General features: G+C 43.8%; 1 protein-coding gene across 1 annotated transcript in view; it reads left to right on the forward strand.

The window, feature by feature from the left end:
* Positions 1 to 16,656, forward strand: part of LOC110502588 (protogenin B-like) — a 37,196-nt gene that overhangs the window by 3,360 nt on the left and 17,180 nt on the right. The window contains exons 3-11 of the mRNA XM_036960800.2: positions 3,593 to 3,737; positions 4,075 to 4,211; positions 4,396 to 4,576; positions 4,859 to 4,974; positions 7,308 to 7,467; positions 7,755 to 8,002; positions 10,688 to 10,852; positions 11,283 to 11,588; positions 14,321 to 14,509. Of these exons, the coding sequence (XP_036816695.2) occupies positions 3,593 to 3,737; positions 4,075 to 4,211; positions 4,396 to 4,576; positions 4,859 to 4,974; positions 7,308 to 7,467; positions 7,755 to 8,002; positions 10,688 to 10,852; positions 11,283 to 11,588; positions 14,321 to 14,509 (1,647 nt within the window). The remainder of the gene's footprint in view (positions 1 to 3,592; positions 3,738 to 4,074; positions 4,212 to 4,395; positions 4,577 to 4,858; positions 4,975 to 7,307; positions 7,468 to 7,754; positions 8,003 to 10,687; positions 10,853 to 11,282; positions 11,589 to 14,320; positions 14,510 to 16,656) is intronic.

Raw genomic sequence — 16,656 nt, forward strand, 5'->3', positions numbered from 1 at the left:
ACCCTGACCTCCTTTAAGGGAACCTTTGTGCAGTCTGACCTGTCCATTGATCTGCTGTTTACGACAAAGCTAGACTGGGCTGACCATATTAGTGGAGTAGTCTGCTGCCCGGGCCACACCCCCCAACATGGCTGACCCCGACCACTGGCAGAAACCCCCACCAGAGAGGATGGCCTGGCCTCTTATCTATGGGTGGGCATTTAGATCATCTTAGCAGGGCCCAGGGTAGTTGGCTCTGGGTGGTGAGGACCTAAGCCTACATTCCATGGTGCCATTGTTATCAAGATGTTTCTCATGTTACAAAAAAAATATATTTTTAAATTTTATTTTTTTTACAATCCCCCCTTTTTCTTCCCAATTTCGATCTTGTCTCATCGCTGCAACTCCCCAACGTGCTCGGCAGACGCGAAGGTCGAGTCATGCGTCCTCCGAAACATGACCCGCCAAGCCGTGTTTCTTAACCCGGAACCAGGCTGCACCAATGTGTCGGAGGAAACACCGCCCAACTGATGGCCGAAGTCAGCTTGCAGGCGCCCGGCCCGCCACAAGGAGTCAGTAGAGCACGATGAGCCAAGTAAAGCCCCTCCTGGCAAAACCCTCCCGGTTTTGGTTGTGACACAGCCTGTGATTGAACCCAGGTCTGTAGTGACGCCTCAAGCACTGCGATGCAGTACCATAGACCGCTACACCACTCAGGAGGCCCTTAACATTTTTTTAACAAGATATTTAGGTGATTATCATATGCAATGGGGAAGGCAGCCATTTGATTGCTGTTCTCTCCAATACAGGGCAAGGATGACCTTCTCAACATTAGGTTTAGCTTTTATTTGTGTGCAATATTGTTCTTATTAGGCTTCAAATTATTCAAATCTGCTTTAGAGCAACATTTTTATGTTGACTTTAATAGGAGAAACTAGTTATTGATTTTCTGTGACTGGGGTCTTTAACATGGTATTGGCCTGGTCCTGTGACTGGGGTCTTTAACATGGTATTGACCTGGTCCTGTGACTGAGGTCTTTAACATGGTATTGACTCGGTCCTGTTCCTGTGACTGGAGTCTTTAACATGGTTTTGATCTGGTCCTGTGACTGGGGTCTTTAACATGGTACTGACCTGGTCCTGTGACTGGGGTCTTTAACATGGTATTGATCTGGTCCTGTGACTGGGGTCTTTAACATGGTTTTGACCTGGTCCTGTGACTGGGATCTTTAACATGGTATTGGCCTGGTCCTGTGACTGGGGTCTTTAACATGGTATTGATCTGGTCCTGAGACTGGGGTCTTTAACATGGTATTGATCTGGACCTGTGACTGGGGTCTTTAACATGGTATTGTCCTGTGACTGGGGTCTTTAACATGGTATTGATCTGGTCCTGTGACTGAGGTCTTTAACATGGTATTGACTCGGTCCTGTTCCTGTGACAGGGGTCTTTAACATGGTATTGTCCTGGTCCTGTGACTGGGGTCTTTAACATGGTATTGATCTGGTCCTGTGACTGGGGTCTTTAACATGGTATTGATCTGGACCTGGTCCTGTGACTGGGGTCTTTAACATGGTTTTGATCTGGTCCTGTGACTGGGGTCTTTAACATGGTATTGTCCTGTGACTGGGGTCTTTAACATGGTATTGTCCTGTGACTGGGGTCTTTAACATGGTATTGGCCTGGTCCTGTGACTGGGGTCTTTAACATGGTTTTGTCCTGGTTCTGTGACTGGGGTCTTTAACATGGTATTGGCCTGGTCCTGTGACTGGGGTCTTTAACATGGTATTGGCCTGGTCCTGTGACTGGGGTCTTTAACATGGGTTTGTCCTGGTCCTGTGACTGGGGTCTTTAACATGGTATTGGCCAGGTCCTGTGACTGGGGTCTTTAACATGGTATTGGCCTGGTCATGTGACTGAGAGGGTCAGATGTGTTATCACTAAAAACACACACATTGAAGGGTAAACATTGATCTGGTACCTACCTATATGTTTCCAGTGGATTTGTGTGAGTTTTAGGGTATGCTTATGGAAAGATTCCTAGTTAACATCACTGAGCTCATCACTCAGCCATCCTGACTCAAATGGACACAACGTTAGTTTCTGTTGTTTCCAATGACACATTGTGTTTTGTATTACATACTCAATGGTCAGGCAGACAGAACCTTCTAGTGTTCGTTATTGAAGATCTCTTGGTTATTCATTAACATACTTTTATTATTTATATTCCTCCTCCTCCTCGTCTTCCTCCTCTTCCTCCGCCTCCTCCTTCTTCATCTATCTGCAGTCTTAAAGCCTTATCTCCTGAGAGCCAGCCCATTGATTCGTGTTAATTTATGACCTAATCATCATTCAATGCCATTCTCCCATTGATCTATTGATTGTTCTATTGATCCGGCCAGCTGACCAGCTGCACAGATGATTGGCTCAAAGACAAGAGCGTGGTGGCTGGGCTGTATTAAACTCCCTCGTGGGTTCAGATCACATTTATCAACGTCAGGATTTGACAAGACTTGACCTTATGTCTTCAAACTATTAGATTGAAAGGTGAATATTCAAATTACCAAGCAAAGTTGTTGAAATCAATGCAGTCGTTTTGTGAAACACTTGATAACAAGTTCATCAGAGAAACGTTTTTAAATGGTTGGGGTCCTACATACCTTCCAGGCAGCCATTTGTTATTAACTGCCTCACCTGGACTCAATGGTCAAGTAAATAAATCCATTTGAATATGTTACACCAATTTGCATCTAGAACTCATGAACTCCCTGGTTATTCTATGTGTGTTCTGAGGGCGGTCTGTGTGTTCTGAGGGCGGTCTGTGTGTTCTGAGGGCGGTCTGTGTGTTCTGAGGGCGGTCTGTGTGTTCTGAGGGCGGTCTGTGTGTTCTGAGGGCGGTCTGTGTGTTCTGAGGGCAGTCTGTGTGTTCTGAGGGCAGTCTGTGTGTTCTGAGGGCGGTCTGTGTGTTCTGAGGGCGGTCGGTGTGTTCTGAGGGCGGTCGGTGTGTTCTGAGGGCGGTCGGTGTGTTCTGAGGGCGGTCGGTGTGTTCTAAGGGCAGTCTGTGTGTTCTAAAGGCAGTCTGTGTGTTCTGAGGGCAGTCTGTGTGTTCTAAAGGCAGTCTGTGTGTTCTAAAGGCAGTCTGTGTGTTCTGAGGGCAGTCTGTGTGTTCTGAGGGCAGTCTGTGTGTTCTAAAGGCAGTCTGTGTGTTCTGAGGGCAGTCTGTGTGTTCTGAGGGCAGTATGTGTGTTCTAAGGGCAGTCTGTGTGTTCTAAAGGCAGTCTGTGTTCTGAGGGCAGTCTGTGTGTTCTGAGGGCAGTCTGTGTGTTCTGAGGGCAGTCTGTGTGTTCTGAGGGCAGTCTGTGTGTTCTAAGGGCAGTTTAGAACATTGAGTCTCGTGGGCAGAAATACATTGAGTCTTACGTTGAGTGACCACTGCTTCCTTTGGCCAGACTGTGTGTTGTGGAGAGTCAATACCAAACAGAGTGACCACTGCTTCCTTTGGCCAGACTGTGTGTTGTGGAGAGTCAACACCAAACAGAGTGACCACTGCTTCCTTTGGCCAGACTGTGTGTTGTGTCCCATAGCTAATTGGTCTTTCATTGTGTGCTCCAGATATCTCACCGTCCGTGGTGCACCCTGTGCTTTTGGAGGTGACTGAGGGTTCCGTGGCCAGGTTCACCTGTCAGGTGACCTCTAACCCTCCTGCCAGCGTGACCTGGGAGCTAGACCAAAGCACACTACCGCTGGAGACAGACAGGTACAGTATATATTGAATATAATGTTTTAATGTAAAAAGGTTCTTACAAGCGATGTTCAGGGTCTGCAGCTGGACCATGCTTACCTTGACCACGAGTTGTGGTCAAGAAGCATTTGTCATTCCACTCCATAGCTGTATAGTTTTTAAAATATTCTTCAAATCAGACTAGTATGGTATTAATATGTGTGTTTATGTTAGGGTACAATTCAATATACAAGACCGCATTTGTCTCTTGAGTTTACTTCAATCTCATTGCTTTTTTGGGGGGGGGGTTGTGTTTATACTGTTCTATCAGGTCCTGGTACTAACTATCACTGACTATACCGTGTCTCTCTAGAATCACAGTCCTGCCCAACGGAGTTCTCCAGATCCACAACGTCCAGCTAGAGGATGCTGGGAAGTACCGCTGTGTGGCCACCAATATCGGCAACCGCGTCAACAGCAGCGAGGCAACGCTCTCCGTTATCAAACCAGGTAATTGAGAATAAGAACTGTCAACAAAAACATTTATTCAATAAAAGAAGCAATCTGTGTATTTCTCCTATGGACAGCTGTATCATGTCTCCTTCCTGGTATATTTCCATTAATGTACATAGAAACGTTGTTTATTGCTTTAATGCTTACTTGACATGTGTCTTGGTCTTCCTGTCTGTTTCAGGTGTTGGCCCTAAGCCCCGTCAGACGCCCCGGATCGTAGCGGGCCCCCAGAATGTGACGGTGTCCCTCCACCACACTGTGGTTCTGGAGTGTATCGCTACGGGCAACCCCAGACCCATCATATCCTGGAGCCGAGCCGACAGTAAACCCATTGACGTGTACAATGCCAGGGTGCTGGGCAGGTAAGACAGACATACACCATGGATGTTTTTTTTGAATCACGCTTAAAACTGAGAATCAACGATCTGACGTTCGCCCCCAATACTGCTGTTTACTTCGTTCGTGGCCGACTGTACCTTTTAATCAACGTCCTATTTAGCTTGGCCTTTTAAATCAGTGGTTGTATTAGTATTATTTAAGACATCCGTTGTGTTTTATGTTCTTTTGTTTTCACTACGGTGTTTTGTTTTAACGGTAAAAGTGTGTTTGAAATGCGTCAAGTTTGATGTGTGTTTTTCTGTCAGTGGGAACCTCTTGATCAGTAATGTGAAGCCTCAGCACAACGGAGTCTACATCTGTAGAGCCTCCACACCAGGAACTCGTAACTACACCAACGCTGCTGCCAACCTCACCGTGCTCGGTGGGTACAATACTTGGGGTACATTTCCTTCCTGCACAACAGAATAAACCTGTTCAGTCGATAATCTTCATTGAAAGTGTTTTCTTGTTGTTGTTGTCCAGGATTGGCTTAAATCTCTGTCTCCGATTCCAGAATCTTATGCCCGTATTCATTGCTCCAATATACAGTGGGGCAAAAAAGTATTTAGTCAGCCACCAATTGTGCAAGTTCTCCCACTTAAAAAGATGAGAGGCCTGTAATTTTCATCATAGGTACACTTCAACTATGACAGAAAAAATGTAGAAAAAAAATCCAGAAAATCACATTGTAGTATTTTTAATGAATTTATTTGCAAATTATGTTGGAAAATAATAATAATGATGAAAATTACAGGCCTCTCTCATATTTTTAAGTAGGAGAACTTGCACAATTGGTGGCTGACTAAATACTTTTTTTTACCCCACTGTATGTGTTTTCAGACAACAATGTAAAGTACTGAAAACCACAGAGATCGAACTGTTATATTGTCTTTGAGCTCAACCATCATCCGTGTATGTTTTGGATGGAATTGAATAGTGTTTTTTTCAGACGCTCAAAGAGCTTTATAATGTAAAGGGGAAACTAACCTCATCTACCTGTTAAAGGGGAAACTAACCTCATCTACCTGTTAAAGGGGAAACTAACCTCATCTACCTGTTAGAGGGGAAACTAACCTCATCTACCTGTTAGAGGGGAAACTAACCTCATCTACCTGTTAGAGGGGAAACTAACCTCATCTACCTGTTAAAGGAGGAAACTAACCTCATCTACCTGTTAAAGATGGAAACTAACCTCATCTACCTGTTAAAGGAGGAAACTAACCTCATCTACCAGTTAAAGAGGGAAACTAACCTCATCTACCTGTTAAAGGGGAAACTAACCTCATCTACCTGTTAAAGGGGAAACTAACCTAATCTACCTGTTAAAGGAGGAAACTAACCTCATCTACCAGTTAAAGAGGAAACTAACCTAATCTACCTGTTAAAGGAGGAAACTAACCTCATCTACCAGTTAAAGAGGAAACTAACCTCATCTACCAGTTAAAGAGGAAACTAACCTAATCTACCTGTTAAAGGAGGAAACTAACCTCATCTACCAGTTAGAGGGAAACTAACCTCATCTACCAGTTAAAGAGGAAACTAACCTAATCTACCTGTTAAAGGAGGAAACTAACCTCATCTACCAGTTAAAGAGGAAACTAACCTAATCTACCTGTTAAAGGAGGAAACTAACCTCATCTACCAGTTAGAGGGAAACTAACCTCATCTACCAGTTAGAGGGAAACTAACCTCATCTACCAGTTAGAGGGAAACTAACCTCATCTACCAGTTAGAGGGAAACTAACCTCATCTACCAGTTAAAGATGGAAACTAACCTCATCTACCAGTTAAAGAGGGAAACTAACCTCATCTACCTGTTAAAGGGGAAACTAACCTCATCTACCTGTTAAAGGGGAAACTAACCTCATCTACCTGTTAGAGGGGAAACTAACCTCATCTACCTGTTAAAGGGGAAACTAACCTCATCTACCAGTTAAAGGGGAAACTAACCTCATCTACCAGTTAAAGAGGGAAACTAACCTCATCTACCTGTTAAAGATGGAAACTAACCTCATCTACCTGTTAAAGGGGAAACTAACCTCATCTACCAGTTAAAGAGGGAAACTAACCTCATCTACCTGTTAAAGGGGAAACTAACCTCATCTACCAGTTAAAGATGGAAACTAACCTCATCTACCAGTTAAAGGGGAAACTAACCTCATCTACCAGTTAAAGAGGGAAACTAACCTCATCTACCTGTTAAAGATGGAAACTAACCTCATCTACCTGTTAAAGGGGAAACTAACCTCATCTACCAGTTAAAGAGGGAAACTAACCTCATCTACCTGTTAGAGGGAAACTAACCTCATCTACCTGTTAAAGGGGAAACTAACCTCATCTACCTGTTAGAGGGAAACTAACCTCATCTACCAGTTAAAGAGGGAAACTAACCTCATCTACCAGTTAAAGAGGGAAACTAACCTCATCTACCAGTTAAAGAGGGAAACTAACCTCATCTACCTGTTAAAGAGGGAAACTAACCTCATCTACCAGTTAAAGAGGGAAACTAACCTCATCTACCTGTTAAAGATGGAAACTAACCTCATCTACCTGTTAAAGGGGAAACTAACCTCATCTACCTGTTAAAGAGGGAAACTAACCTCATCTACCAGTTAAAGGGAAACTAACCTCATCTACCAGTTAAAGGGGAAACTAACCTCATCTACCTGTTAAAGGGGAAACTAACCTCATCTACCTGTTGTTATGTCCCTCCAGAGCCTCCGTCCATGGTGGAGAGGCCAGAGAGCCAGACTCGTCCCAGGGCTGGCACTGCCCGCTTCATGTGCCAGGCTCAGGGTGTGCCCCCACCTCGCATCACCTGGCTGAAAAATGGAGAGGAGGTGCACCTGAACGGCAGGATCAAGATGTACAACAGGTAGAACCTTAACGTATTCCTCCTTATCAAACTTATTAGACAATTCACCACTTATCCCTAAACAAATCATAATAGATTTAGCTGTTTCATTTTCTTTTGGATTAGAAAACTTCACAGTTTCAGTATAACAAGAACAGATTGTAGTAATAGTGCCCTACAATAAATTTGCGGAAATCTAATCACAATGTCTACATAATAAAAACGGTATAAAAGGGAATTGGGAGAACCCCCCCCCCCCATTTCCTGATTGTACTCGATGTTCACTAATTCTGTGTTTCCCTCCACAGTAAACTGGTGATCACTCAGATCATCCCGGAGGATGATGCCATCTACCAGTGTGTGGCAGAGAACGAGCAGGGCAGCGTTCTGTCCCTGGCACGCCTCATCGTGGTGATGTCTGAGGATCGGCCCAGCGCGCCCAGGAACATCCACGCTGAAACCATCTCCTCCTCAGCCATCCTACTGGCCTGGGAGAGACCCATCTACAACGCTGACAAAGTCATCGCTTACTCTGTACACTACATGAAAGCTGAGGGTAAATGACTTGTTATAAGCGTGCATGAGCCTTAATAATGTCCTTATTACAGATGTAGGATCTTAATTTGTTATTATTATTATGTGGATTCTAATTCATGGACATTTTTGGAAAGGGTTGAAATATATTTCATGAGGGCAAATCAAGTCTGACGTTTCAAAGTGGAAATTACAAACTTTAGAAGCCTTTTTAAACCTCAAAAACATTGCAAGTTTGCATTTCCTGCCGTGCAGGAAAATTCTCAGCAACAAAATAGCGATCAAATTAAGATCCTACATCTGTATAATGCTGACATAAGTCATCACATACTCTGTACACGACATGAATCCTGAAGGCAGGATTAAAGACAGGGAGAGGGAGAAATGAACATGTCGTCTTACAAGGATAGATGACAAAAGGAATGTCCACAAGCCACAGCTATCGGATCCCTCTAGGAAAAGAGATGATTTATCGGAAGGGACTTTCTGGTTAAAACACGATGACAATTCAAATATTGTTTGATATGTGGGCGTTCTAAAGAAATCACTGGCGAGAATAACAGAGGCGTGGAAAAGGTATTTTTTCTTCATACATTCATATTTTCTGTCCAGAAAATAATTTAATTAAAAAAAAAATATATATATATATATGTATATTGTACCAATATGTTACAGGCGCCAAATGTCACTGAGAACTGTTGCAAATTGTGGTTGAACTTTGTTGAACTTCACAATGAAGGTATTGAAAGGAGCGAGTCCAGTCCACCTCAATAGACTATGGAGGCAGGCAGGGCTCTAACCTCTACGACTCTAGTAGTCTAATGTGTGACCAGCTTTCCTTGGAGGCCATCTGTTGTCGCCACGGCGAGGTCGAGGTTTAAGCAGGAAGAATGGCCAACGCTCCAAAATAACAACAGCTACGGCGCGCCATTGTCCACCCTCAACCTTCTCAACCACACCGCTCTCGCTCTTAAAGGGACAGGACACCATTTTCTTTAAAGCCTGATATAATGGTTTTGAAATAGGACTTACTCTGTCTACTATTTCAGACCAAACAGACCTCCAAACACTTGTAATGTTAGAAGATAAAATCTACAAACTAGCAAAATAAAGAAAGTCACACACTCCATATATAAACTCCCAGTAATTTAATGTGTATTTACCAACATTTTGACATCACTGTGCCTTCCTCAGGGTCCACAAGGAGAACCTGAAGAAGGCACAGTGATGCCGAACCGTGATGCATTAGTCAGCACCTCCACACAAATAATGTTTTGAAATCAGAAGATAATCTAGAAACATTAGTTAACTGACATTTTAAACAACAATAATTGCTGACAGTTGCTAAAAAATAAAAAAACAAAACACTTAAAAAGTGGATACAGACAAATGTAAACAAAAAGGTTTTCTTTAACTCACAGGTTAGGACTGTTTGAGGCCTTTGGGCAGGAAAGACATGTCACAGGGAATGTGACTCTGCTCTGCATTAGGTCAATGTTTACAGAACATCTGAGGGGCAAGAGAGACTATTAGCAGAAGGACTACCCAGCAAACCAGAAACATTCCCGGAACATTAGCTAAGATTCCCTGCAATAGTCCAAGGGCCACCTACCAAAAATGTGTTGCTCCGTGACCCAGAAAACTGAACTGCAACATTATGTATATAGTGTTATGAGCATGAATGATTCAGAACTTGTAAAAGTTGCACATACATTTTTTTTTTCTTTAATCAAAGTTATGATATTTAGCATCAAAAACACAGTTTCACTTTGGTTACTTTTGTTGCACACTGGCTCACAGAACTTCTCGGTTAATATAAGGCCCTTTGGGCTTACACTTGTCTCAAAACATGCGAGGGTCCTGACAACGAAATAAAATACTGTTCTGGCATCTGAGATTTTTGTTGTTGTTGCTATTTAGCTTGTTATCGCGCATTGTTTTTGGATTCCTCCGGTCCGGTCCGGCGTTTCTTTTTGCAAACATGGACAATGGAATGTGTGTAACAATGGTAACCAAGATTTAACATGGCAACCTCATAATGTTGCTAGGGGAAATTACCCAAAATGGGATATGATTTTGAAATTTTATAATTATAATATTTTAATTAATTTGCAATTTTTACAAGTTGTAGATCACAAATTCTTTAACTTAATTACAATTATCTACGAAATGATGTTGCCATTTTCCAGTTCTGTTTCAAGGCTGGTGGGTAGCCCTTTGACTGCAAGTTATAGTTAAGGTTTTATCTAGCGTCAGGATAACACCCCCCCCAAAAAAAAAACATTCAAACAATGTTTTTTTAAATGAAATATCCGTAGAACGTTCACCTAACTATAATGTTGTGCACTACATCTGTAACAGCCACCCACAGAACATTCCCCAAACGTTCTAATTAGGTTTCCAGATCATGTAATAACACACATTTTGAGCATACTGTCGCAAACAAAATGTAAGAGCAACGTTCACAGAACCAATTTTGGTTTGCTGGGTAGTTTACCCAAACAGTGAATTCAATTTGTTTATATACCACAGGGTTATGAAGATCTCTGGTCTTTTTATATCTATTTTATTTGTTTTTATTTCTCATTTATTTAACCAGGTCCCATTTGAGGTACTTCCTCTTTTTTTAAAGGGAGCCCTACATTTGAGGCATCTTACACGTAACGTGTTAAACCTATGCTTTTCATCTGCTGCCTGTCCGTTCCAGGACTAAACAATGAGGAGTATCAGGCAGTGATTGGCAACGACACGACCAGCTACATCATAGATGACTTGGAGCCAGCCTGGAACTACTCGTTCTACATTGTGGCCTATATGCCGATGGGAGCTAGCCGTATGTCTGACCAAGTCTGTCAACACACTCTGGAGGACGGTGAGTATAAGGCCATACAAATTTGTATCCTTTTTTTTTTCTTTCTCACACCAATAAAATATACATGAATTGAGTTGAGTTGAGTTGAGCCGTAGAGGACAGGGACTCAATGATTCCTTTCACTAAATCGCTTAATTTGAGATAATATTGCCGTAATATTCAGGTGAACGATGTGAGTCAATGTATTATCATATTATTATATCATATTACTATTTATTATATTGAATATGCATATTCACTCGCGTTATTCTTCAGATATTGGCTCTTCTGAAGAAGGTTTTTTACCTTTTGTAACGATGTTAAACATATTATGTGATCGTTTTACCTCGATTAGTTAATGCACTGATTGGAAAGTCGCTTTGGAAATGAGAATCTGTTAAATGACTAATATATAATGATGTATATGATGTCGCTCTTCCTGTTCCCTCAGTGCCCCTACGTACCCCGGAGCTCAGTCTGACCAGCCACAGCCCTACAGACATCCAGGTGTCGTGGCAACCCCTGTCCACCAAACTGTCCCGTGGTAACATCTGGGCCTACCGACTCTCCTACCGCACGGCCACAGACGCCACGGTTTTGTCTGTGGAGCTGGCCCAGAACAACACCCAGTACCTCCTCGGTGACCTTCAGCCTGATACCATCTACCTTCTCCGGATCTCTGCAGCCACCAGGGTGGGGTGGTGTGAACCCTCCTCCTGGACCTCCCACCGCACTCCCAAAACCTCCAGTAATAAAGGTGACTAACATCACACCCTAACCCAAAACCTCCAGTAATAAAGGTGAATAACATCACACCCTAACCCAATACCTCCAGTAATAAAGGTGACTAACATCACACCCTAACCCAATACCTCCAGTAATAAAGGTGACTAACATCACACCCTAACCCAATACCTCCAGTAATAAAGGTGACTAACATCACACCCTAACCCAATACCTCCAGTAATTAAGGTAACTAACATCACACCCTAACCCAATACCTCCAGTAATAAAGGTGACTAACATCACACCCTAACCCAATACCTCCAGTAATAAAGGTGACTAACATCACACCCTAACCCAATACCTCCAGTAATAAAGGTGAATAACATCACACCCTAACCCAATACCTCCAGTAATAAAGGTGACTAACATCACACCCTAACCCAATACCTCCAGTAATAAAGGTAACTAACATCACACCCTAACCCAAAACCTCCAGTAATAAAGGTGACTAACATCACACCCTAACCCAATACCTCCAGTAATAAAGGTGACTAACATCACACCCTAACCCAATACCTCCAGTAATAAAGGTGACTAACATCACACCCTAACCCAATACCTCCAGTAATAAAGATAACTAACATCACACCCTAACACAATACCTCCAGTAATAAAGGTGACTAACATCACACCCTAACCCAATACCTCCAGTAATAAAGGTGAATAACATCACACCCTAACCCTAACCCAATACCTCCAGTAATAAAGGTAACTAACATCACACCCTAACCCAATACCTCCAGTAATAAAGGTGACTAACATCACACCCTAACCCAATAACTCCAGTAATAAAGGTGACTAACATCACACCCTAACCCAATACTTCCAGTAATAAAGGTGACTAACATCACACCCTAACCCAAAACCTCCAGTAATAAAGGTGACTAACATCACACCCTAACCCAATACCTCCAGTAATAAAGGTGACTAACATCACAGCCTAACCCAATACCTCCAGTAATAAAGGTAACTAACATCACACCCTAACCCAATACCTCCAGTAATAAAGGTGAATAACATCACACCCTAACCCTAACCCAATACCTCCAGTAATAAATGTAACTAACATCACACCCTAACCCAAAACCTCCAGTAATAAAGGTGACTAACACAGGTCATACACAGGAGGAGGCAGGTAGCTGGGTCCAGGGGTAGGCAGAAGGTCATACACAGGAGGAGGCAGGTAGCTGGGTCCAGGGGCAGACAGAAGGTCATACACAGGAGGAGGCAGGTAGCTGGGTCCAGGGGCAGGCAGAAGGTCATACACAGGAGGCGGCAGGTAGCTGGGTCCAGGGGCAGGCAGAAGGTCATACACAGGAGGAGGCAGGTAGCTGGGTCCAGGGGTAGGCAGAAGGTCATACACAGGAGGAGGCAGGTAGCTGGGTCCAGGGGCAGACAGAAGGTCATACACAGGAGGAGGCAGGTAGCTGGGTCCAGGGGCAGACAGAAGGTCATACACAGGAGGAGGCAGGTAAGTGGGTCCAGGGGCAGGCAGAAGGTCATACACAGAGGATCCAAAAAGGCAGGGAAACACAGGCTAGTAATGTCCTCCGGGAGATCAGGCAATAGGTTGATAACAGGAAATCTGATAGGCTTAAAGTACATGCAGGGAATAGGAAAAAAGGCATCGTTAGTGAGGCAGGCCAAAAACTATCATACACGGGAGGAGTAAAGCACGGGAAAAACAGAGCTCCGAAAGACGTGTGTCACAAAACACATAATACCTCACAACGATGGGGTGCAATGAACTGAACTAAATAGTGTGTGATAATGATATACAGGTGTGTGAACAGGTGATTAGAATTTAGGTGATTGGGATCTGCGTTCAGGGGATCTAGGTGTTTGAGGGTGTGAGTTGGAAGCAGACGTTACAAGATGTGTGTAGGAAAGACGTAAACTCCTAAATCCGAATCGGCCCCTATGTGCCCTGGCCTGAAGCGGTGCCTGTATGTGTCCTTCATCATCCTCTTCATACCGACTCTCCTTCCTGTGTCCTTCATCATCCTCTTCATACCGACTCTCCTTCCTGTGTCCTTCATCATCCTCTTCGTACCGACTCTCCTTCCTGTGTCCTTCATCATCCTCTTCGTACCGACACTCCTTCCTGTGTCCTTCATCATCCTCTTCATGCCGACTCTCCTTCCTGTGTCCTTCATCATCCTCTTCATGCCGACTCTCCTTCCTGTGTCCTTCATCATCCTCTTCATGCCGACTCTCCTTCCTGTGTCCTTCATCATCCTCTTCATGCCGACTCTCCTTCCTGTGTCCTTCATCATCCTCTTCATGCCGACTCTCCTTCCTGTGTCCTTCATCATCCTCTTCATGCCGACTCTCCTTCCTGTGTCCTTCATCATCCTCTTCATGCCGACTCTCCTTCCTGTGTCCTTCATCATCCTCTTCATGCCGACTCTCCTTCCTGTGTCCTTCATCATCCTCTTCATGCCGACTCTCCTTCCTGTGTCCTTCATCATCCTCTTCATGCCGACTCTCCTTCCTGTGTCCTTCATCATCCTCTTCATGCCGACTCTCCTTCCTGTGTCCTTCATCATCCTCTTCATGCCGACTCTCCTTCCTGTGTCCTTCATCATCCTCTTCCTCCCTGCTCTCCTTCCTGTGTCCTTCATCATCCTCTTCATGCCAACTCTCCTTCCTGTGTCCTTCATCATCCTCTTCGTACCGACTCTCCTTCCTGTGTCCCCACAGTGCCACCTGCCCCACTGCTGCAGCAACTGGAGCCTCTCAACTGCACCTCCATCTTGGTTCGATGGCAGCCATCTCCAGGCTCCGTGGTCGTCCAGGGTTACCGGCTCTGTTACCATGAGGAGGGCCAACCAGAACAGCCCTCCATCCAGCTCCAGCCTGAGGACACAGAATACACCATCAGTGGCCTGGGTGAGTGATAGTTACAGTAGGTATAGATTGGGTATAGGTATAGATTGGGTATAGATATAGATTTGGGGATAGATTGGGTATAGATTGGGTATAGGCGGGTATAGATTGGGTATAGGTTGGTTATAGACGGGTATAGATATAGATTGGGTATAGATTGGGTATAGGTGGTTATAGATATAGATTGGGTTTAAGTGGGTATAGGCGGGTATAGGTATAGATTGGGTACAAGTGGGTATAGATTGGGTACAAGTGGGTATAGATTGGGTACCACTGGGTATAGATTGGGTACCACTGGGTATAGATTGGGTACACGTGGGTATAGATTGGGTACAAGCGGGTATAGGTATAGATTGGGTATAGGTATAGATACCCAATCTATACCTATACCCACCTGTACCCAATCTATACCTATACCCACCTGTACCCAATCTATACCTATACCCACCTGTACCCAATCTATACCTATACCCACCTGTACCCAATCTATACCTATACCCACCTGTACCCAATCTATACCTATACCCACCTGTACCCAATCTATACCCGCCTGTACCCAATCTATACCCACTTGTACCCAATCTATACCTATACCCGCCTATACCCACTTAAACCCAATCTATATCTATACCCACCTATACCCAATCTAAACCCAATCTATATCTATACCCGTCTATAACCAACCTATACACAATCTATACCTATACCCACCTGTACCCAATCTATATCTATACCCACCTGTACCCAATCTATATCTATACCCGCCTATACCCAATCTATACCCACCTGTACCCAATCTATACCTATACCCGTCTATACCCAATCTATACCTATACCCACCTGTACCCAATCTATATCTATGCCCACTTGTACCCAATCTATACCCACCTGTACCCAATCTGTACCCATACCTGCCTATACCCACCTGTACCCAATCTATACCCACCTGTATCCAATCTATACCTATACCTGCCTATACCCACCTGTACCCAATCTATACCTATACCCACCCGTACCCGATCTATACCTTTACCTAATCTATAGACCTGTACCCAATCTAAATCTATCTAAATTTATACCCGCCTATACCAAATCTATACCTATATAGATATAGATTGGGTACAGGTGGGTATAGATATAAATTGGGTATAGATATTGATTGGATATAGGCGGGTATCGATTGGGTATAGGTATAGATAGGGTATGGGTGGGTATAGATATAGATTGGGTATAGGTGGTTATAGATATAGATTGGGTATAGGTGGTTATAGATATAGATTGGGTATAGATATAGATTGGGTATGGGTATAGATTGGGTATAGGTGGGTATAAGTATAGATTGGGTATAGGTATAGATTGGGTACAGGTGGGTATACGCAGGTCTAGGTATAGATTGGGTACAGGTGGGTATAGATTGGGTATAGGTGTGTATAGGTGGGTGTAAGTATAGATTGGGTATAGGTGTGTATAGGTGGGTGTAGATATAGATTGGGTATAGGTGGGTGTAAGTATAGATTGGGTATAGGTGTGTATAGGTGGGTGTAAGTATAGATTGGGTATAGGTGGGTATAGATATAGATTGGGTATAGGTGGGTATAGATATAGATTGGGTATAGGTGGGTATAGATATAGATTGGGTAAAGGAGGGTATAAGTATAGATTGGGTATAGGTGGGTATAGGTGGGTGTAAGTATAGATTGGGTATAGGTGGGTATAGATATAGATTGGGTATAGGTGGGTATAGAACTCCAGCTTGAGGACACAGAATGAAACATCAGTGGCCTGGGGAGTTTCTGGCTCCCTGTGTAGTTGTTAAACATTAGGGAGAGAGTGGGGAGGGGCGTATTTTGTATATGCACTGACATCTTTTAATGTCTTCTTGCTCTTTCTCTCCGTCCGTGCCCGATCAGTACGGCCTGGCCCTTGTTTCCTAAACAGACACCCCTCTCCTCCCCAGCCCCCCTCTCCATCTCTGTCTTGGTCCTGTTTGTGCTGTCTTACCAACTCTTTGTTGTCACGATTGACCATATGAGTTGTGAAGACGGCACACACAGACCTGGGACCATGCTACTCTAGTCACTGTCCAGTCCCCTCCCCAGTGTCTCTCCATTCCCTCTCCCAGCATTGTGTGAGCAGCAAAGCCTCCAAGG

This window comes from Oncorhynchus mykiss, chromosome 2, assembly GCF_057628025.1.
Source record: "Oncorhynchus mykiss isolate SJ-2025 chromosome 2, ASM5762802v1, whole genome shotgun sequence".
NCBI lineage: Eukaryota > Metazoa > Chordata > Actinopteri > Salmoniformes > Salmonidae > Oncorhynchus > Oncorhynchus mykiss.